The sequence below is a fragment of the Neofelis nebulosa genome, chromosome 3 (assembly GCF_028018385.1).
Source record: "Neofelis nebulosa isolate mNeoNeb1 chromosome 3, mNeoNeb1.pri, whole genome shotgun sequence".
Taxonomy (NCBI): domain Eukaryota; kingdom Metazoa; phylum Chordata; class Mammalia; order Carnivora; family Felidae; genus Neofelis; species Neofelis nebulosa.
The window spans coordinates 140,706,862-140,731,490 of NC_080784.1; the positions used below are offsets into that span (position 1 = coordinate 140,706,862).

The window sequence follows — 24,629 nt, forward strand, 5'->3', positions numbered from 1 at the left end:
AGATAAATTCTGTAACTTACAGTATATAAGAGCTATTTTCTAAACACAGAGTTGTGTCATAATTGCAAATTTGTTTATATTTTGGTACACTGGTTATTTTTACCATGGGGGATATGCCCTGTGGCATTGGCACCATTAACACAGAGAGAAGTGTTACGAGTACATTCTTTTTGGCTTAGCAATTTTATATTTCAACCATATTTGTGATTGCTACAAAGGATTCACTTAATAGAATGCCTATAAATTGGATTCTGTTAATATTTTTGTTTAATAAATTGAAGTAGGTTTTAATACATTCCTGCTATATATAGGGACTGGTTCTAAGGAATAAGGAAAGAAAATGATTGTCTTTCTTCTGTCCCAAGATAGCCACTGTCTGTATAGGGAGAAAAGATACACATATGACAGGCTTTTTTTTTTTTTTTTTTAAATCTTTCTAGGTGATTCTAAAGTACAACCAGGACTGAGAATCACACTAGACTCTAGGCTTCTTAAGAACAGAGGCTTTCCTTGATATCCATCTTTATAATCTCTAACGCCTCACATGAATCCCCTGGCAGGTCACACTACAAAAAAAAAAAATGCTACCAATCACATAAACTGCTTTCAGTGTGAAACTATAAGAGAACTGGGCAGTCATAAGTGAGGAGAAACCAGGGCACTTTGGACCTCAGGAGGGAACCCCATCAGGATGGGGAGCCCAGGCTGAGTTTTCCTGGGTTTATTTTGTCAGTTTGTCGGGAACATTAAACCATCTCTGAATGTAACATTTAAAAAGATATTAAAAGTTTCTCACATCAAAACTTTTATATATGGAAATAATAGCTACCATTTTATAAACAGTTTAGTGTGTTATGTGTAAAGAACTGTGCGAAACATTTTGCAATTAATATATTTCACAATTGATGAGATAGGTTTTATCACCCACATGTTACATAGAATAACATGTAATTTAGCTTATTCCTATTTAGCCTCAGGAATTAAATTTATTATGTGTAATTGCTAAGTGATTCCCCTCCATAGTAAAGGAGTAAAATAAGTCCTTTCATGTGAAATCTGGTGTATTTCCAAGAAACATTTTGATCCATTCAAGCTTTATTTTGTCTGTGAAAGACAGCTTTGAGAACTGGTGAGGTACTAACACAGGCCTCAATCACTCCTCTTTCTTCACAATTCCTTCGTTGGCTATGCCTCTTGCAGCTATTTAGGGAAACTCTTTGGAACATTCTAGAACTAAAGCCATCATGAGTTGTGCAAACTATCCATTCAATTCATTCCTTTTTTTTTTTTGTAGTTGTTTTTTTTTTTTTAAATCTATCATTTAAAATATGATAGCATATTCATTATTCACAGACATGGAGGTCAGTAAATATTTCTCCTGTTTGCCATTGTTATCCATCTAGCTAACTCATTTGCCAACTAGTTAAATGAAGAATGACAGCTAAAGCCTTTAGAGATTAAGACATAAATTTTCAATATTTCCATTTCTGGCTATATATCAAACTCGATGTACTGAAATCCTCTCACTACCAAGTGTCTAAAAATGTGGATAACACATGAAAAACAGTATTACGTGCATGGCTGACTTTATCAGACAGCACTAGGATTCCCCTGAGGTGGGAACCAGGCTTGAGCAGGAGTATAGCAGAGAACTCAAACAAGGAAGCTGCTGTCTTGTGGGCACCCAGCAGTCTAGATGACCTAGAGGTTGGATTTTAGTAGCTGCACCTTCTGAGAACAGGAGACCAGGTTTTGGACCTAGGAAGCGTGGGAAGTTGAATCACAGAACATTTATAAGAGCCAGAGATCACACAGATTACACTCTTAGAAAATTAGAAAACAAGGAAAAAAGGATTTAATTTATAAAGACAGAGTGCATGCAAGAAAACATGCTTTTCTCATTATTGAGCATTTGGTAGAAGAACAGAAGAGTCCCCTTTAAGAATTCTTGGCTATAGGCTCGTCTTCATGGAGGTTGGGTGCTCAGTCTTCAAAGATAGAAAAACCTATGCAAGAATTTGAAAATGGATTCATGTTGGTAGCATGGTCAGCTTTTCAAGAATCAGTGGACATTCTCTTTGGATGAATGTACTCTTAACTCAGAATACAAAGAACTCCCAGAGATAAAATCCTAGAGAATATGAGTTCACATTTAAAAAAAAGACAAAACATTGGGGCGCCTGGGTGGCGCAGTCGGTTAAGCCTCCGACTTCAGCCAGGTCACGATCTCACGGTCCGTGAGTTCGAGCCCCGCGTCAGGCTCTGGGCTGATGGCTCGGAGCCTGGAGCCTGTTTCCGATTCTGTGTCTCCCTCTCTCTCTGCCCCTCCCCCGTTCATGCTTTGTCTCTCTCTGTCCCAAAAATAAATAAAAAACGTTGAAAAAAAAATTTAAAAAAAAAAAATAAAAAAAAGACAAAACAAAAAGTATATATGATGGAAGAAAGTACATGAGCATTCCTTGGCAGGCATATAAGTGCCTCATATATTGGAGTAATCAGACGCAGAATTTAAAATTAATACATCAAATGCCTTTTAAAACATAAGACAGAGAATTGCAAGTGAGTAAGGAACAGAGAAATAATCTAACAGGTTTAGAAAAAAAATAATCGATAAAAATTCTATTAAGGACTTAAGAATATATAATTAAAATTATATATCCAGGGAAGTTTCATTAATGGTGGAGTTGCATGCATTGGACTAATCTTCTTGTTGAGATTAATTATAGTATACGTGTAAAAATGTGTGAATGACAGCAACAAAAAGTAAATATTCAGAGCTTAAAAAAAGGGAACCATGCTGGGTGAAAAAAATCCACATTGCTACAGCTGTTTACAGCTATTCATTTCAGGACACACTTCACTGTATAATGCATGAGGTATAAATCTTTAGTTAACATCATACCTAACAGTGAAACAGTGAACAGTTTTACATTAGACTGTGAACAAGATAAGAATATGTCTCCTACATTTTTTTTCAACATTATAACAGAGGTCTTAGCAAATGTCATAAACCAAGAAAAAGGAATGAAAGGCCAACGATGAGAAAGGAAGAAGTTACCTGTCTTTATTTTCAGACAACATGATTGTTTATGTAGAAAAGCCTAAAGAATCTACCAAAAAGGACGAGAAATATTAAGCATGATTACCAGTACAAAGTCAATATATAAATAAAATAAGTCAAGTAAGTCCATTAAACCAATTATATAAATAAAAACTGTATTTAATATACTAACTTCAAAAATTTATAAATGAAATAAAATACCATTTACAATAACATCAAAAGTTATAAAATAAATTTGAATACACTTAACGTGTAAAACTGTGTAAGACCTCCACACTGAAAACCACAAACTATTGCTGAGAAAAAAAATATAACTAAATGGTAAGGTATAAATGTTCATAGATTGGATAACTCAATATTTGGCAAAATGTCCATTCTTTCCAAATTACAAATTCAAGGCCATTGTGATAGAAATTGGAGTAGGTGTCTTTTTAGAAACTGAGGCATTTACTTGAAAATTTACATAGAAACACAGAGTTTAGAAAAATTAATAATCACTTTGAAAAAAGAACAAAATTGAAGAATTTATATCTGATATTATAAAGCTACAGTAATCAAGAGAGTGTCATAATACAGGATAGACAAATAGCTTAATCTAACAGAATAAAGTCCAGAAATAGACATATAAAGTTAGCTGATTTTTAGCAAAAAGAGAAAAGCCAAGCTTCTCAACAGACAATGCTGAAACAACTGGATATGCATATGTGGAAAAAAAAAATGAACCTGACTCCCACTTCACACAATATAGGAAAATGAATTCAAAATGGATCAAAGTAGACCTATAAAGGTCTGTCAAAATAGACCTATAAAGCATCCAAAAGTAAACACACAATAGTTTCTTCACAACATGAGGTAGGCAGAGATTTCTTAGAATACAAATAATAGTAATCTTAAAAAATTTTATGCTGCTATAACAAAAATTCATAGACTGGATGACTTAAATAACAGGTATTTATTTCTCATAGTTAAAGGATGGGAAGTAACAAGATCAAAGTGCTGGCAGATCTGGTATCTGACTGGTCAGAAACCACTTCTAGACTGAAAGGTGACTTCTCATTCCTTCAATGAGAGAGAGAGAGAGAGACAGAGAGAGAGTGATAGGTAGACACACACAAACAGGGCATGGGGTTGGGAGGCTCTTTTCTTATAAGGGTCCTAATTGCATCATGAAGGCTTTACCCTCATGACTTGATTACCTCCTAAAGGCCCTACCTCTAAATACCATCATATTGGGGATTAGGGTTTCAACATGCAAATTCTGGGGAGACACAAACATGCAGTCCATAATAATTGGACTTTATCAAAATTAAAAACTTCTGATAATTAAAAGACACTAAAAAATGAGTAGCATGCCATAGACTGAGGGAAAGTATTTGCAATACATATTTAAATGACAAAGGACTTCATTGTACTGGAAAATATATAAATAACTCCTACACCTCAATAATAAAAACACAACCCAATTTTTAAAAAATATTTATTTATTTATTTTTGAGAAAGAGAGGAAGAGAGAGGGAGAGAGAGTTTTCCAAGAAGGCTCTGCATCATCAACACAGAGCCTGAGGTGGGGCACAAACTCACAAACTAAGATCCATGACCTGAGCTGAAATCAAGAGTTGGATGTGTAACCAACTGAGCCACCCAGGCACCCTGAGACAACCTAAATAAATAAATAAATAAATTAATTAATTAATTTAAAAAAAAAAAAAGGTCAAAGATCTTGAAAAATTACTCCACAAAGGAAGACACTGGAATGATTAATGAGCCATATCAGTTGTCATCAAGGAAATGCAAATTCAAACCACAAAGAAGAACCATTTCATATCCACTAAAATGACTATAATTTAAAAGACTGACAATACCAAGTGTTGGTGAGGACTTTCTCCTAAATCTCTAATGGAGAAAGACTGAAGAATAATTTGTCAGTTTTATAGAGTCAAGCATACACCTTATCTATGACAAAAAAAAAAAATTGACTTATGGGTAGAAACTTCACTCGTTGGTATTTATCTAGAAAAACTGAAATCATGTCTTCAAAAATCTTGGGCAAGAATATTCATAACAGCTTTATTTCTGAAAGTCCCAAGTCAGAAACAGCCAAAATGTCCATAACCAATTAATTAAATGTATAAAGGTAAAGGGATAGAACATTAAGCAAGGGAATGCTCTTCAGTGGCTTAAAAGAATGAATTACTATAAGCAACAATGTAAGTGAATTTTAAAAACCATGTTGACCAGAGGAAGTCAGATACAAAAGATTATCTTCTGTATGATTACATTTATTGATATTCTAGAATAGATGGTAGGAATCAATACAATGAGTGCTTCTGGGAGAGGCATTTGACTGGAAAGGGGCATCCTTCTGACCTATTGGGTGTCTATATCTTGACTATACGGTAGTTGTGGGTTACATATATAAGCTACATAAAAATTAAATGAACTATATGCCAAAAATCTATGTATATTATTGTTTGTAAATTATACGTTAATTTGGAAAATGTAATAGGTTAAATGTCAGATGATTAACAAAGAGAAAAACAGTTCACTGAAAGATAAATTTAAATAATTTACACAGAATGTTGCATAGAGAGACAAAAAAGATGAAAAATAAGAAAATACAATGAGAAGTTCTTAAAATTTTGAACTGGAGTCCAAGATAAATGTAATATAGAAAGTGAGGGAAAAGCAGTATTTAAAGAAACAACAGCTGAGAACTTTTCAGAAATTATGAAAAACACTAATCATCAGGTAAAGGAGCCCCAACAAATCCCATCTGGGACAAATTGTATATGCTGTAGCTCTATCTTTGTGTAACAAGTCACTCCAAAATGTAATGGCTTAAACCAACAAGAGTTGTTTATGATCTCTCACAGTTTGTGTGGGTCAGGATTTGGGGAGTGGTTCAGCTGGGTGGTTGTGACCTAAGCTCTCTCATGAATTTTCAGTCAAATGTTGGCTGGGGATTCAGTCACCTGGAAGCTTGTGTAGGACTTAACCAGGGCATCCAAATCCAAGGTGACTTACTCATATGGCTGGGAAATTGATGTTGGCTGTCAGTTGGGGGCATTATGGGCCTCAGTAATGGTTGAATGTCTTCACAGCATGGCAGCTGGCTTGCCTCAGAATGAGTCATCCAAGGAAAAGCTACGATGCCTTTTAAGATCTACTCTCAGAGTCACATCTCAGCACTTCCACTATATTCTGTTGGCCACACTGAGCCAGCCCTGATTTACTGTGAGATTTATTGTGGCAGAGGACAGCAAAAACAAAAAGAGTATTAAAAGCTATCAAAGAGAAAAGACAGTTTACATATAAAATAGTAAAAACTAGGCTTTCAGTTGACAACGCAATTGCGACAAGAGAATCCGTAACACAGTGGGAATTTTTGAAATTCTGACAGAAAATAACTGATAAACTTGAATTGTAAATCCAAGGCTTTCAAAAGGGTCAAATAATGGCATTTTTAGTCAAAGATGAAGGGTGTTTACCACCTTCATACAAAGGATGTGCTTTAAGGGAGATGAAAAGTGATCCCTGATGAAGGGTCTGAGATGTCACCTTAGAAAGATGGTAAACATGTTAAGTCTTTTAAAATTATGGTGTAAAGTAATAATTCTCATTCTGCTATATACTCTTGAAAATGAGAAAATGCCAAATAACTGAACAACAGCAGCATGAAAACCGAGTGTAGGTATAATTGGAATTAAAGTAGGAGACAATGTCAGTCATTTTACAAGAAGACAGCAAGAGAGAAACAGGAAACCCAGGAACCAATCCAAAAGAAAGTACAAAAACTGAGAGTAGAAAGAAATCTAATATGTGTAGCCTGCTTTCCAGATAAAAAAAATAAAGATCATCAAATAGGTTTAAAAATAAAAATCAGTTCCATCAGGTTTATAAGAGACAGACGTGAAGCATGAGGATACAGAAGGCTGGAAGTTAAAAGGATAAAAAAAATGATGTCTGGAAAATAGTCAACAAATGTAAATGCAGATTTCATTGTTAGGAAAGAAGTGATCCTAGAGATAAAATCTTTACCCTTTGATGATATGAAAGATAATATGAAAGTCCCGATTTTTTATTTGCCCACTAAAATGCTTCAAAAATAAGCAGAATTTGAAAGACATAATAAGGAGAATTGAACAACTATAGGAAATTTTAATATACCTCTCAGAAATTGATGGAACATTCAGACCAAAAGTCATTAAAGCTTTAGAAGAGGTGCACAGCACAATTAATAAACTTGATCTACTGGCCTTATAGAATATTGTTCCCAAGAGTTGAAGAATACGAATTAATGAAATTTGAGCATACACTAGGCCATTAGCAAGTTACAGCAAATTTGAAAAATAGGAATTAGATTGTCGGCTGGCAGCCCAGCTGAGCTGTCCCACTGAGGGTTCCTGAGGGGACTGCAATAGAGGTGTGTGTGTGGCAGGGGTGGGGGGGAGGGGGGTGTGCCTGGTGACAGCACAGCAAGAATGCACATCTGGGTAATGGACACTAGGCGGTCTAGCCTTGGATATCAAATACTCCTTGTAAGGCTGACCTTGACCTCATTCTACAAATTTTGATTAAATGGTGTTTCTCATCTTCCTACATCATTTCTTGGCAATATCTGTGAGGAATCAGGTATCTAAGGACAGCAAGAAAGGAATGGCCTTTTATTTTTTCCAGAAAAGCACAACCAATTAAAGCCTGGAAAATAAGGACCTACGTAAGAGAAAGGTCTGGGTTTTGGAAGTGTCTCTGTAGAGGATGTAGGGATGTGCCTTTCTATGATAATTACAGAGGATGAATTTGTAGGATGTGAGGCATGAAGACTTCATTCTACTCTTCTTCCCCAAGAGGAAGAGATTGGCTTCTGCCTGAGATTGCCAGCCAGATTTGTTCCCAAATGAATCCTACCTGGGCCAAGCTGTCTCTCAGTAAATACACTGAAAGGAGATTAAGGATTAGCAGATATTACTAAAAGAACATGAAGAATCTCACATCACCATCTCTGACCTGTCCATCCAGTAATTTCCTGTATCTTTCTCTACTTTCAAGGCCAAAGAAAGCTGATGAAGGCAATAATGGTTAAGGGTCTTACTTCTGGTTATCGTGAATGAATCAAGGACAATGTTAAGATGCAGGACAGTACTTAAAGAAAAGCCCACCTGTTCTCAGTCCAGGCAGAATTAGTGTAGTAGTTAACCTTCTTGGGTTTGCTCAGGAGAAAACTTGGTAGTAATCCAGAAAATCAATAAACATTCTCTATGGTCGTGCTATTAACTCATCACTCATCAATAAATGTTGTATATGGTCGTGCTATTAACTCATGTGAGTAATGCTTCTCATGTGGTAATAGAGCAACTTAATCTTATAGTGAGTATTATATAGGAAAATACAATGTAGAACATATTACATATTGATACTGTTGCCTGCTTCTTTATGACCTGTCTTCCCCTCTATGCTAGTAGCCCCATGAGGATAGAAACTTGCGCTGGTGCTTACTGCCAGACTTAGCACATTGCTAAGCATATAGGAATGAATGAAAGATTCCAAAATAGGAGCATAAAAATTTTGTTCACTGATGTCAATGTATTTAAGGTAGAAATTAAAAGCAAACAAAAAAACAGGAAGAAACCAACAACAAAAATCATAAATCATCTCACTGGAATTTTAGGGATATTTCAAAATAAGTGAAGAAGACACTTTAATGAATATTATAAAACAGAGTTGCACAATAGATACTACATATCAACGCATGTGGGTTGTAACTAAAATGATAGAGTGATATTTATAGTCTTAAATGTTCCAACTAGGAAACAAGAAAGGCTAAAAATTAATGAGTTCAGCATTCAGCTTAAGAAGATGGAAACGGGAAAAACAAAATAAAGCCAAAGAAAAGAAGGAAAAAAATAAGCATATGACTTAATAAAATATGAAATAAAAGGGATACAGAGCCAAGGTTGATGTTTTGAGAAGACTAATAAAATTAACCAACTGGAAGTATTGATCAAAAGAAAACAGAAGAGATACAGACAAATACCATTATGAATGAACATAATTTCAGTTAAAGCAGAGATTTATGTGGTTTAGAAAGTATTTGGGCAACTTTACTACTACATATGAAATATGTATTTATTTATGTAAATGCTGTATATATATGAAGAGTTGGGTTCTGGTGAGAGCTCTTTCTGGTTTGCAGATGGCTGTCTTCTCACTGTGTCCTCACGTGGCAGAGAGAGAAAGAATCTTTCTTGTGTCTCTTTTCATAAGGGCACTAATCCCATTCATGATAACTGGCCTAATTTGTGGCCTGCTTACCTCCCAAAGGCCCCACCTCCAAATGTCATTATATTGGGGTTTAGAGCTTCTACATAGGAATTTTGTAGAGACCTAGACATTCAGTCTATAGCACACCACATCAAGAAGATTCACTTCAAGGACTTATAATTCTAGTCATATGTGAATTCTTTCAGAAAGGAGTAAGAGATAATTTCCATCTTGTTCTGTGAGGCTAGTATGAACTTGGTTCTCCAAAGGAAGCTCCTTGGGAAGGCAAATTAATGTCCCATCTAGCCATCCAGCTCATAAATTTAGTGTAAAAATCAAAAGTAAAATATTAGCAAACTGAATACAAATTATAACAAGACATCCTAACAAAACTGGATATATCTCAGGAACTCAAGCATAGTTTAACATTAAAAAAATCTATTAAAGGGGCGCCTGGGTGGCTCAGTCGGTTAAGCATCGGACTCTGGCTCAGGTCACGATCTCTCGGTTTGTGAGCGCGAGCCCCGCTTCAGGCTCTGTGCTGCCAGCTTGGATCCTGGTGCTTTGGATTCTGTGTCTCCCTCTCTCTCTGCCCCTCCCCCCCCTCAAAAACAAGTAAACATTAAAAAATTTAAAAAAAAGTTCTGTTAAACCAAATCACCATTTTAATATATTAACAAAGAAAAACGATATAAACACATCCGTAGATGCAGAGAATTTTTTGATATGTTTCTACAATCACCTATGATAAAATCTTAGCCATTAGGAATAGAAATAAATTGTCTTAACCCAATGGAAGATAGGTAACAAAAATTTGGAGCAAACACCATGCATAATGATGAAACAGTAGAAGTATGCTTTTAAAAGTCAGTGAGATAAGCGCTTCTGTGTTTTACTGGAGGTTCTAACCCAATGCAGGAAGATATAAAAAAAATGGAAAGATTGAGACGTAAACAACAAAACCTATCTTCCTATGTGATAGGATTATATAGAAATCCAGAGTGTAACAATAAATTATTAAAATTAAGTGAAGAGTTTAGTATGATTGCTGATACAAGATTAGTAATATGAGAACTAAGTGTGTTTTTAATTATCAAAACCACAGTTGATAAATACAAATACAAGTACCATTTTTAAAAAACATGTGAACATATATATTTTACATGATAGAAATAAAAATATAAGTCTAGGACTAAGTCTAACAAAAACGTGTAAGAGCTTTGTTGAGGAACTTAGATGAATTCATAGAAAGACGTTAAAATATGTAAATTAATAGGCTCATTCTCTTTCTTCTGGGCACAGAGCTAGACAAGGCACCCCATCCTTCCTTGTGGCCAGGTGTGGCCCTGGGGCACAGTTCTAGCTAATGAAGTGTGAGCTGACATGCTGTGTACCATTATCGGACCTAGGCTGATAGTGATCCCTGCACACGATCTTGATGCAGTCTTTCTGCCTTGCGGCCAACAAATGCCGAGATTTGAAGTTGGCAGAGCCGTAACATGGAAAGAGCCCGTGTCCCTGTCCCAGTGCTTGGAGGTCCCCCTACTGCTCAAGAAAACTCATTGTGAAAAGAGAAATAAATTAATGTCGAGCTTTAAGCTCTTATACTTTCTTAGATATGTTTGTTACGGTAGCTAGAGCATTAATTACTGTAACTCAGAAAGAGGTACTAGGTTTAAAAATAACAAGAGTCGACATCACAAAGATATGAATAGCCTCCGGAATGATCTCCAGATTAGATACACTTCCAGTGGAATTCCAGAGAACCTTTCCTTGAAGTTTGGAAAACTGATGTAAAGTGTATCTAGAATAACCAAGGGCCGAGAATAGCCAAGACATTTCTGAAGACAAATAAGAGCAGGGTGGGAGGAAACTCTCTCAGATATCAGAACTAATTATAATGCTGTAGTTCAAACTAATTACTAATGCGGGGGGGAATGCGAATTGAAACCACAGTGATTCGATGCTTAAAAATGGCAAAAATGAAAGTCGGTATCGCTAAAGGATGGCAAGGATGCTGGGCAACAGGAATGCTACACATGCTGCTGGTGAAGGGAGTGCTAATCCAGTAGGATCCCTAATGAAAGTAATTTGACAATATGTCGCAAAATTGAAGACACCGCATCTTTGGCCTGGTACTTCTCCCATTTTTCATCTACATCTGCTAGGTAACATGGAAGATGATGCTAACAGATGCATTTCTGTGATAGCACACAATAAGGTTTAAGACAAATGCCTGTCAGCAGCGTAACAGACCCAAAAACCATTGCATGTTAATTCAGTGGTGTATGATACAGCAGTGAAAATAAACGCACGCCAATATCAATCAAATTCACAAGTATAATTTTAAGTGAAAATGGGCATTTTGTGCAAAATAAATATAGGGCTTTTCTAAAATTTTTAAAAACGAGAATTTATTTTACTTAAGGATTCTATGCGGTATAATTAGAAATGAATACGAGTACCTGACCAACACAAAAGTCAGGATAGTGGTGGCCTCTTGGCAACACGCAGGAGGACACCATGCGGGGAGCACACAGGGCTTCTGCATTGGTTCTACTTTGTTAACCTGGTGGTGGGTACAAGGGTGCTTTTATGCCCATGCTTTATAACTTGCATGTATGTCACATTATTTTATATGTATTGAGTTTTTCCTAACTTGAAAAATAAAAGGAATCATCAGGTTCAGCTATATTCCTTTTCCCAGACCTTTATCAGCTGGATTTATTAAGTAACAACTCAGCTTTTCCCACCAATGTGTTTAAAATATGCTGCTTCCTTGCCCTTAAAAGTTGTCTACTTCCTCATCAATTTATGTAAAATGGGAAGGCTCCCTTTGAAACCTGGTTCAAGTCTCACCTCAAGTATCCATGACCTTCCAATACTTTAATTTTTTCATCTTTAACATTGGGGTGATAGTCCCTGGCTCACAAAGCTGTTGTAAAGATCATACATATACATTTACATATCTTACTGAAGCCAGTGTTAACAGTTATCTCTCCATGCAGCTTTTTTCAGCAAACAGGTGTTGAACATATGCTGTGTTATAAATGCTGTAGGGGCTACAAAATGAATAGGACATAATGCTTCTCTTCAAGGAGCTAGATTTACTCACACACAACTAGATGATGCTGCATGAGGGATGTAACTGTGGAGTATAAACAATGTTAAAGAACTTCATAGGAGAAGAGAATTAGTTCTGTAAATGCAAGAAAAGCTTCAAAGAAGTGGTGGCATATAAGATGAGCCTCAAAAGATTTTTTTTCAGTTTGTGCTCGTGCACGCAGAGCTCCTCTTGACCTTGCCCACTTACTAGTAAATGCTCTAAGTATTTCAGGTGAGTCACAACACCCCCATAAAAATGGGCTGTTGCCATGAAAGACTCATCCATTCCATACCCTAGCCTCCCTCACTCCCTGTTCCATACAGTGGAAGCCATCCACTGTTGCCTGTTTTAGTGGATGGACGTTAGTATCGCAAGGACGTGAAATCATCTTTGGTTATTGCAGACAGGATAAACAGATTCCATTTTACCCTTGTCTAGACTTGGGCAAAGTAAGTGACCTAAAAATTCCACATAAATATTTTTTTGGAATGTTATGTCCCCATGAATCATTTGGCTTAATTAGACTGGTCATTTTGTATCCACTTTTTATGTGACCAAGAGAACCAATATCTGACAAATTTACTGACCCGGAGAGAAACTTCTGGGAAAGAAGCTAATACTTACTGGACACAGGTCCAGCAAGCCACAATGCTAATTTTTCTACTTCTGAATGATGCAATCACCGCTACAGGTTTAGAAGCATCTTAAAACCTTCTAGTTCGTTAAAATCTTTGGAGACTTAATGCTTTTGAATTCCCAGCATAATGTAAGCTGTTTTTAATAATAGAAATTTAATAGAGACAAGAGAAAGCCTGTGTGTAGCTTCTCTGGATATTCTTCTTGAAAGCCCAGTTTTGTTAGAATTTCTTTTTTAAACAGTGGGGGTCTGTTTTCTTGCCTTCTAGAATGATTGTTTTAAGACATTAGGACATGTGTCACCCTTCTTTATCCTCCAGCAGTCTCTTAGACAAAAAACAGATCTGAAGCTCTTTCTGGGGCTTGCCAGACCAACACATAATCTGCCCTCATCCACTGTCTCTCTTCCCCTCATGCAGTGACCCAGCCACACTGGCCGTCTTGCTGATCCTTGAACTTACTTTGCATGTTCTCAAATGCTGAGGCCTTTACACTCCTCTTTCTCTGTCAGAATTAGTCTTGCTTAGATTTTTATAGAGCTCTTTTTCTTATTTCACACAGATTTCTGCTGAAATCTGCTCAAATGCTACATCTTCAAAGAGCCTTTTTGTAGTCATCCTATTTAAAGTAAAATTCCTATTGATCTCCATACCTAACTCTGCCAGATGTTTCTTCACAGGATATGTCACTATCTGGCATTATTCTATGTGATCTTCTATTTTTATGCATATTCTCTTCTTTCTCTTGAATGTAATCTCTGGGAGAAACGGGGCTTTGTATCCTGGTGTTTGGTACATACTGGTATTCAGTAGATATTCATTGACTGAATGAAGGAAGAAGCTTACATTTCTGTTGCCCAGAAGAGATAGTGTTAAAAGAAGACTGAGGCTTCATGGTGGAATCCAGAGTGGTACAAGACAGAGGTGGTATGAATGTCTATAGAGAATACACAGAACTTGACGTCAGAAGATCTGGGGCCTTCTTTATTAGGCACGTGACTTTGGATGGGTCTGAGTGTGGATTTCCTCTGACCAAATGGATTAAAATAAAGTTGATGAGATCAAAGGAGAGAAGTGGTAAGTTTTCATAAATCTTAAAATCTTAATATAATTATTGCCATCTCTGTGGGCCAATATTCAAATATTACAAAAGCAAACCCAGCTATTCGAATTAAAATTCCCTTCTTTCAGGGCTGGAAAACTCTCCTAAACATCTAATGACCTTCCAGTCATTTTGAAATGGAAAACTTAAATACAATGAAACAAAAAATGAGTTGAAAGGCTATTAACGAAACAACAAAATGTAATATTTCCATATGTGCATGCACACAAATGCAATTATAAGCATTGCTTTCTTGTCTCTTAAATTTCAGTCTTTATAAAATTAGCTAGGATTTTCATATCAGTTCTTTCTCTGAGGAATAAGTAGATAAGCTAATCTCAGCTGGTTATAGATTTTAATTTCATAATATACTCAGTCATCCCTTAGATATCATCTTTATGAGTCATTTTGTATAGATAAAACAGTAAAAGCCAGCTTCAAATTAGGCTGTTTAAATTCCCTTTTTCTAATAAGGAAATCCTTGCTGTTGTATGATAAGTACTAAAAAGCATTAGTAAAAAGCTAAATTTCTAAGAGATTTAGGGTAAAACCAAGACTTTAAGTATTAATAGTCAAATAAATAAACGAGGGCTGGATTTTCTAGTTCACTGACATACTCTTTTAGGTGAGGGCCTCTTTTGATATATTAGCCTTATTTTCTTTTGGCCGATATTATTGCCATATTATTGGGATAGTCCATGCATAATGAAACTATTAACATGTGCATGTTGAGGCCCAGGTATAATTTGTGTCTCTGTTTACTTCAGAGAGGTGGAGGGTGGTTTTATTAAAATAATATCTGTACGTATTAGAGATGAAAAGTACATGCTAAATAGCCCCTGTGGACAGAAACCAACTGTTTGTTTTGCAGGGCAGGATGTCAGTCATATACACTGCCTCCATTCAGTGAGAGAGCCTTCTGTTGCTCCGGCCTTCTTTCCTGTCTCTATTCTGTGCACAGAGTTAGTTCGTTGAATAGAGTCTCAGAGAAGTGGAGGGCCCTATTCTGAAAGGATGGATGAGGGTAGCACTAATTCATTACCCTAGGAGAGTTCCTGATCCTTAGTCAGGGCCAGGCTCAGATATTACCTCCTAATGACATCTTCCCTAGTGGTCTTCTCCCTTATGTTCCAGAAGCCTGTGTTTCTGTCCCTCTGTACAATTGTCTACTGTGTCATGTATCACATAAAATAATATTAATCACATATGTATAAGTATTCCCAATACTCTGAGTTTCTCCTAGTCAGCTCTGTATCTGTAAGCCTAGCACAGAGCCTGGCCGATAGTGGGCGCTGACTGTGTCTTTCCAGAACAAATAATTTCGTGCAGGTGCTATTCACCGCTGACCTCCCTGAGAAGGACTGAAAGTGTACACAGTCTGGCCAAAGTTGAGATGAGATGATCCCAGCTTTTTCTTTGGAATGCCAAAATGTAAAGGGTGTGGACATTGTTCATAATGGTTTTTAAAAAGATCGATCAGAATTTTAAGACCCCCTTTCTTTTTTTCAATAATGTTCCCTTTCCCAAACTCTAAATTCTGCTAGTATTTTTCTTTTTATGATGGAGCTTGAAGTGCACCAGGGCCGATCTCCTCCCCTTTCTTTCCTCTTCCTGATGAATATACCACCACTGATTGGAAAATTATTTGTCTGCTTGCTCTGAGCTTCACATTTGTTGTAACCGTCTACTCTTGCTAGCCATTCCTCTTATCCTCTAGGGGTCTTGGGCATAGAGGGTGTGTGCATGGAACTTTCTCCAGTGTAACTAGATTCATACCTGGACCTACAAAAGAATACATGAGAGTGTCAGTGTGGGGTGTGTGTGTGTGTGTGTGTGTGTGTGTGTGTGTGTGAAGGGGAGGATGGAGGTATAGACAGAAGATAGGAAAAGTCAGAGGGAGACTTAAAGCACATGAGTTTTATGGTCTCTGAAAATGTCTTTGACATTCTTTCCCAGGTTGACTTTGGATTTGCTAAGAAAATAGGATCTGGACAGAAAACGTGGACATTCTGTGGAACTCCAGAGTATGTAGCTCCTGAAGTCATTCTCAACAAAGGACATGACTTCAGTGTGGATTTTTGGTCCCTGGGAATTCTAGTGTATGAGCTCCTCACTGGCAAGTAAGTACATTCAAGTTCACAGAAGTGCCAAAATAGTTTACTAATGATAAAAATATATAATTTAAGAGTTTAACATTTTATAAATGTTTTCGATTCGATGTGATGACTCTCCCCGTATGTATGTTTTACATGTAGCATGCTTGCTGGTTTGTAACGTGGAGAACACATTCAGGAAGGTACGGGAAAGGAATACAGAATTTCTATGGTCTACCTAAAATGGCAAGGCCTCTTTTCATGGATAACATACTAAGGGTGTGAAGATTTTGGTAATCCTGTTTTAAGAATAAGAAAAGGAATTTCAGTTGTGAGCTGTTATTATTTCCTCTTGTATGTATTTTTTGTAGTTGAGAAAATAGTAATCATATTTCAATTAAATCTGTTAAAGAATGAAACTGCCTTTAGCCATGCTTTTCCATCTTCCCAATAAATCATTAACGAGAAAAGCTAAGAGAAAGGAAAATTACTGGATTTAAATTTTAATCTCCTTGTCATCTGCTTTCTAGAGGTGCTAATGAAAAGACACCAGACACAGCAGGAAGTTTAGCAGTGAAAATTGAATTATCGTTCCTGGAGGGATTAAAGGGCTATGTTAATGAATCCAAGATCCCAAATATTCAACACACATGCACACGTACATATACGTGCGCGTGCATTTATACCCACACGTGCACACACACATATATAGGCTTTATGTAACATTACTTCACGTTGTGAAACACTTTGCAAGTTTACAAAGCACTTACATGTGTGTTATCTAGTTTTGCTTTCATAAATCTATGTGGAAGTTAAAGAAAGAATTTTTATTATTTTATAATTTAAAATTTTATTATGATTATTTTATGATTTAAATTTTATGGATTAGAAAGCCAGGACAGATGGCTACCTACTTAATATCAGGGATTTGATCCCAGATCTTCTAACCCTAAATGTGACATACTTTCCATTACATGCCCATGCCTTATACATATGTGTTTCTATTTTTTTAATGTCTATTTGTTTTTGAGAGAGAGGAGAACATGTGCATGGGGTAGGAGGAGGGGCAGAGAGAGAGGGGGAGGGGATAGAGGATCTGAAGTGGGCTCTGTGCTGACAACAACCAGTCTGATGCAGGGCTGGAACTCATGAACTGAATGGTGAGATCCTGACCTGAGCCGAAGTTGGACATTTAATGGACTGAGCCACCCAGGTGCCTCCATATGTGTTTTTAATGTAATGCATGGACATACACACAGGATTCAGTTCAGTTTTCTGCCTCTGTTTCAAACTGTTTCGATCATCCCTATAAACTTTTATAAACAAATGTTGTCAGTCTTATATTCAGGGAGGATTTGCATATGGAGTGACATAGGAAATACTGGAATGAGTCTGTTAACGGGGATTCACGTCTCTACACATACTTAACGAGTTTCATATGGGGCGTCTGGGTGGCTCAGTCAGTTGAGTGCCAGACTTCGGCTCAAGTCATGACCTCATGGGTTGTGGGTTCAAGCCCCACGTCGGGCTCTGTGCTGACAGCTCAGAGCCTGGAGCCTGTTTTAGATTCTGTGTCTCCCTCTCTGTCTGCCCCTTCTCGGCTCACACTCTCTCTCAAAAATAAATAAACGTAACGTTTATTTATTTTTGAGACAGAGAGAGACAGAGCATGAATGGGGGAGGGTCAGAGAGAGAGGGAGACAGAATCTGAAACAGGCTCCAAGCTCTGAACTGTCAGCACAGAGCCTGATGCGGGACTCGAACTCACGGACCGCAAGATCATGACCTGAGCTGAAGTCAGACACTTAACCGACTGAGCCACCCAGGCGTCCCCCCCCAAAAAAAATTTTTTTTTAAATTTTTTTTAACGTTTATTTATTTTTGAGACAGAGAGAGACAGAGCATGAACAGGGGATGGGCAGAGAGATAGGGAGACACAGAATCCGAAGCAGGCTCCAGGCTCTGAGTGGTCAGCACAGAGCCCGATGCGGGGCTTGAACTCACGGACTGTGAGATCATGACCTGAGCCGAAGTCGGATGCTTAACCGACCAAGCTACCCAGGCGCCCCCCAAAAAAATTTTTTTAAGAAGAGTTTCATAGGGGCACCTGGGTGGCTCAGTTGGTTGAGCATCCGACTTCAGCTGAGGTCATGGTCTCACAGTTTGTGGATTTGAGCCCCGAATCAGGCTCTGTACTGACAGCTCAGAGCCTGGACCCTGCTTTGGGTTCTGTGTCTCCTTCTCTCTCTGCCCCTCCCCCGCTCACACTCTTTCTCTCCCTCTCTCTCTCTCTGTCTCTCTCTCAAAAATAAACAAACATTAAAAAACAAGTTTCATAAAATCTTGAACTTTTACACTACAGATTCCAATGTTAGATTACCTGTGGGCTATAGTCACCTCAGTGTCCACATACATTAAGCACACAGATACAGAAGATTATATTATCTGTATTCATTTTCCAATTTTCATTGCTTAAGATTTTGAAGAAAAGAAGAGAAAATTGTCCAGACTGTCATTCAGAGAGAAAGTTTCTTAAAGTCTTGGGACACAAGGAGTTCTGTCTCAAGAATTTGTTCCTCATCCCTGGGAAATATGCCAACTGCATTTCTAAGAGACACACGTGGTTCTTGTAGGTAACTAGAGAATATACATCTCAGTCTTTATCAGCTGGAATAAATGGCTGCAAGGAGTAGGGAAATCAAGGGAGCGAATAAGGAAGAGGGGAACCTCAATAATGTGGATTTGCTAAAGTGGCTTTGAGCTGTCAAAAAGAAGTTGAGAAATTATTTTTGTAAAGGTTTTCAGGGTAGGGCAAGAGAAATGTTCATTTTAAATGACCCGAACCCTAGAGTCAGAAGGTAAATGAAAATGAGAAAAGAACTGAAACAAACCAAAACACAACAGACGCAACATAGCTGTAAATACATAAGTATTGAAAACACAGCGATACCTTTTGTTTCATCCCTCGTTTTCTTTATAAGCAAAACACAGACTTCTGTTGCACACTTGGTGCACCAACCTAACTTCAGGTTTATTGCTAAGAGTGGGAACTCTCAGCAGCAAAAGTTCTCAAGCATGGCCAAGATATTGGCAGGGTAGTTCATGAAAGTCATCTTTGCTTTTCTGTTATCCAAATTCAATGGCCAATTCTCAATGCTTTCTTACTCACCTCAGGAACACTTTCCTTGAAATACTCTCTTCACGTGGCTTCTGGGACCTTCCTTTCTCTCATTTCTTTTCTCACACTGGTGGCTCTACCTCAGTCTTCATTGCTGGACCCTTATCCTCCAGCCCTCTCAGCATCAGGCCGCTTCAGTCCTTGATCCCTTTTCTGTCTACTCACTCCTCAGTTGGTATCATCAAGCCGGAAATATCATCTGATGATGCCCCAGAATCATACCTCCAGCTCTGACCTGTTTCCTGAATGCCAGACTCCTAAATTCAGCTGCCTGCTTAGCCTATTTGGACATCTACAACATAACTCTATTTGGATATTTCATAACCTGCTCTGTACCCCTGCACCCCCACCTCTGGCCCCCACTCCAGCTTTTCTTCTCTTGGTGAACGCTAGCTCCATTCCATAGGTCGAAACACTAGCATCATTCTTGAATCCTTTTTTTCTCCCGCACACTACACTCACCCCATTAACAATTCCTGTTGGCTTTACCATCTAAATAGATCCAGAATCCAACCACATCTCACCACCTTCACTTCTGCCATCCTTAGTTCAGGCTATTGGGCCTTACTTCCCCTACCACCAGCACTGTCACGGGTCATTTTTGACACTTTTTTTTTTTTAAAGCTTACTGACTGCTGTAAACTCCATCATCTGACTCAGAACGTATCCTGAGGCCCTTACCATCATCCACTAGCTTCACATGATACGGCCCCCATCTCTTCTACTCCCCACCTCCTTGCTTACTCATTCTGCCAGCAACCCTGCCCTCACTGTTCCCAGAACATCCCAGGTCCCGCCTAACTCACGGTCTTTGTACCTGTTATCCTGCAGTCTTTTGCCTGCAGATAACAAGTGTGGCTCATTCCTCCCTCTCTCCACTGATACCGCCGCTCAATTGTCAACTTATGAAAGAGGCTTTTCCTATCCACTGGGTCTAAGAAAATCACACCTCTCTCTGTCACTCTGTCTCCTCCTTTATTTTTCTTTTTAGTGATTATCATCACCACCTGACAAATTATCTCTTGTGTATGTGTGTAATTTGTTAAGTGATGTGAAACTAATGAAACTATTTTCCTGCATATATACATATACTTTTTATTCAATGTCAAAGGAGAAAGAATGGGGGAGGGTGGAAGAGAGGAAAAGAAAAGAAACTCAGTTGTAAATGGATCTGAGACGTTGGTCCTAGTGTCGTGTTTTGGCTTTTCTTCAGCCCTCCCTTTTCCGGGATTGACCAAATGATGACCTACAATTTGATTCTCAAAGGAATTGAAAAAATGGATTTTCCCAGAAAGATAACAAGAAGGCCTGAGGATTTGATTCGCAGGCTTTGCAGGTGAGAATGAAAATTAAAAGCCCTAGTTCCTGGGGAATATGTGAAGTGTTCTCATTTCTGTTTCCATGCATTTTAAAATTAGGTATAGGTTTACTTTTTGTACTTTTCTATGTAGCTAAATCATATTTAAAGAAAGTCATTTTCTGTTTTGTACTGGGAATTTGAGTTTACTTCATGTTTCAGAATCATAGTACCTACTTCCAGTTTAAAAGAGATCCACATTTTTCAGCTCATCTTTGAGAACCGCCTTTATCTGTTAGAGGGCAAAATGAACCTTAGTTTAATAAAGGATTATCAACTTACCACCTTGTTATTTTGAGAGAAAATCAGTGGTGATGATGAAATGTTCCTAAAAGCCCTCTCAGCCTTCATTTTAAAAAACAGTACTTCTCTAGCCTTATTTTAAATTATTCTAAATTTCTGTTTACCCTTAAAAATAATTTATTGGAGAACAGAAGACTTCTGGACTTTGTGTTTTCACTTTATTTTGTCACTGTTTTCTTTTTTTTTTCATATTTGAACTTTTTTTTATTTTAAATCATTACCATTGAGTAAATTTAGGATGTGAAACCTAACTGTGGGCTGCCGACAAATTTCTGCATGTTTCTAAGATTCCAGCTCAGATGTAAATGATTCTCGAAAGCTTTCTCTGGTTTCTTAGCAAAGTTGGTAAGATAGCATCCTCCTGTTCTTTTAAGCATTTATTCATAGCTCATTTAAAGCACTGGGGTACGTACGTCTATATACATACACACATGCCAGGAAAGGGCGTGTGGTTTTCATCTCCCTTTACTCAGCTACCTGGTCTGTGGATATTGTTGAATAATGAATGAACAAATATATATATATATATATGTATAGAAAATGTTAAATTTTAATTTAAAATTCACTGAGGCATAATTACTATAAATTGCCTTTTCAAAAAACAATTTTTTTTTTTTTTTTTTTTTTTAGGCAAAATCCAACGGAGAGACTTGGAAATCTGAAGAATGGAATCAATGACATTAAGAGACACAGGTACATAGCTAATTCTCTGCCAGAAAAAAAAAATTTATAGAAAAAAAAATGAAGCTTCTCTCAGTAGGTTACAAGGGTCCCTTTAAGGATGCTCAGTTTTTCCTTTTTCGTGGTTTTCTTTTTAATTTGTGTTTTACTAGGTGCAGTTACAATAATCAGTCTCATTTCTTTACTGTTGGCAATTCACATCAAGAATGGATGAAGTTCTAAAACAAGTGACAAAATCACGTCTTTAAGTTATAGTGACTTAGCTTTTTATACACTGCTATTCTTATTTTTTTTAATATCAACTTGGATTCTATAGACGAATTAATTTTTAATTTTGACTTTTGATTTATGAGTAAATTACAATATAATCTCTGTTGTCAATATTAAAGAGAAATCAACTGTTAAATAGTGTTTTTTTTTTTTTAGTTTTAGTAATAATATCTATTTATTTTAAATATAATTTTCTTCTGACTAGCTCTCCAAATTTTGAAGCCTAGTGTTGTATTTTACTTTTGGGGTAAAGTGCGTTGATTTCCACAAAACCTCAAACAGTGTTTTAGCCTTATACAATAATCTAATATGCATCTCTTTGGCTCTGTGGATTTTTAAAGGTGGTCTTTCGAACCATTGGTAACTTGCATGAGTTATCCTCTTTGATGTGGTTGCATGTGAGGAGTTAAAGCCTTTCAGATTTTTTTTTTTTTTTTTTTTTTTTTTTAGAGAGAGAACGCAAGCAGGGGAGAGGGCAGAGGGAGACAGAGAGAAAGAGAGAGAGAGAGAGAGAGAGAGAGAGAGAGAGAGAGAGAGAGAGAGAATCTTAAGCAGACTCTGTGCTTAGCGTGGAGCCCCATTTGGGGCTCAATTCCATGACCCTGGGATCATGACCTGAACTGAAATCAAGAGTCAGACGCTCAACTGACTGAGCCACCCATGTGCCCCCAGATTTTTTTTTAAATTGATGCCTAGCTAAATCCTGCAGTCCTCAAGATGTTTTAATTTTCCTCATGGTATACAGATATAAAATATCACCTGTTGATAGTACTATTGCTAAAAGAAAAACTAAATTTGAGAATTTCATCATTGAAAACATGTGAACTCGCTAAAGTGTTTTCTGTTCAGAAATGAAAACACCTCTCAGTATTTCATTCCTATCTGGATTTTTTTTTTTTTTTTTTTTTTTTTTTTTTTGTACTGAAGAAGCAGAGGCACATAAATGCAGCATGGAAATAAAGGGAGAGAAGCTTCTGAATAGAAACACTATTCATTTTGCTTTAACAGTAGTGGTGCAGCTTCAAAAAAAAAAAAAAAAATCCCCTGCTGCCAGCCCTGCTCCATCTATTCATGAACTTACTTGAAATAAAGCCATGTATTCAACATTGTAAATTCATATTGGGCCTTGCCTTAAGGGTGTGTTAGGAGGGAGGGAGGATGATACAGACTCCTCTGCGCATTTAGAGACATCAAAATGCTTTTGGTATTTTATTGTTCTTTGTGATCCTTTGGATTGCCCTCCGTGTCAGGCTCCTTATTTGTCTTAGATTCCAATTTATCTTTCTTTCTCCATGCTGTTACCACAATTTCTGTTCTCATTATAAAATGACACATAAGCCTGCTATTCATATTAGGCAAACAAGTGTCCTGTCAGTTAAAGTCATTCTTCCAATATTATTGTCCTCCTTTCTCTCATTAAAGAAGCGTCTTCAGTTTTGCTCTGGGATGGTTGGGTTAACAGGCTCTGGTTTTATCTTTTATTTCTTATTTACCTGAGGCTCATTTAAATGTGGCTGTCAAATTGTGATTGGATGCACATACAAATTGGTACTAAAGGCTTTTCTCACGTCAGCGTGGTAATGAAGAATTTTGAATTTGCTTCCCTGTGGGGATTAATTTACCCACTCTTCTTAACAGGCAGGATGTTCTTTGCCGCATTAGGGTACAGTCAGAGTGCCGCACATGTGATAGAGGTCAGTAATGAGATGTACCAAATCTACACAGTGCCGTTCAGTGAGCCCCAGAGCTCAAAGACATCATTTCATCTGATTTTTGTAGTGCTTCTTATGATACAAAGCTGAGGCAAGGGGGACCTGAAAAAGAGATCTCTCCCTGCCTTCAAGTAGGAGGGTTCTAAAACCTTCCACATGTCTCCAAGGCTTAGAGCTTCCCTACTCAGTATATTCTTGGACTTAAAAAGAATATCTTTCTGAAATTTGCCATCAGATTTTCCCACTCTTCTCTAAAGTAAAACATATGTTTTTTTCTTAGAGAACCATTCATTTTAAGTTTGTATTTAAAAAGAATACAGTTTAACATGGCCTGTTGTTGGTTGTCCATTCTGAGTTAAGTCACCTGAACTAAAAATAATCAGAGTGCCTCCTTCCCCTATTTCTGAGCTAACTTATAAACTGGGCACCGATCACGTCTCCCAACACCTATCTGAAAAGAGGGATAATATATTTGTAGGGTGCAATTAAATCTTTCCTGCTATATGGGGGAATAATTTGTTTCAGGCGTCTTAATGTTACCCTTAATAGGTCTAGCCACAAAAATTACTTTCAAAGAATAGCTTCTACGAGGCTTCTAAAAATGAAGAAGCAATTTATGTGCCATTGCTGCTAATATTTTTTTGGTGAATATTTTTCCCACATGAATGCATGCTGGCACTGGCATTACTTAAAATGTGGTTGGTGTCAAAAGGCCAAGTGTTAAGTGAATGGCCACTCATGTTAAGTAAATATTGCCATAAGTCAAATTGTAACAAGTACTCAGCGAAAAATGTATAGGCTCTTTGATTCGGTAGAGTAACAGCAGTGATTTTTATTAATATTTATGGAGTAGCTTCTGGGTAGAGAGCA

The 24,629-nt window shown here is 37.2% G+C and overlaps 1 protein-coding gene across 6 annotated transcripts in view; it reads left to right on the forward strand.

Annotated features, from left to right (window-relative positions):
• Positions 1-24,629, forward strand: part of PRKG2 (protein kinase cGMP-dependent 2) — a 103,917-nt gene that overhangs the window by 69,190 nt on the left and 10,098 nt on the right. For all 6 annotated transcript variants that reach the window (XM_058722131.1, XM_058722128.1, XM_058722127.1 and 3 more), the window contains 3 exons: positions 16,122-16,285; positions 20,650-20,772; positions 21,727-21,789. In XM_058722131.1, coding sequence (XP_058578114.1) covers positions 16,122-16,285; positions 20,650-20,772; positions 21,727-21,789 — 350 coding nt within the window. The remainder of the gene's footprint in view (positions 1-16,121; positions 16,286-20,649; positions 20,773-21,726; positions 21,790-24,629) is intronic.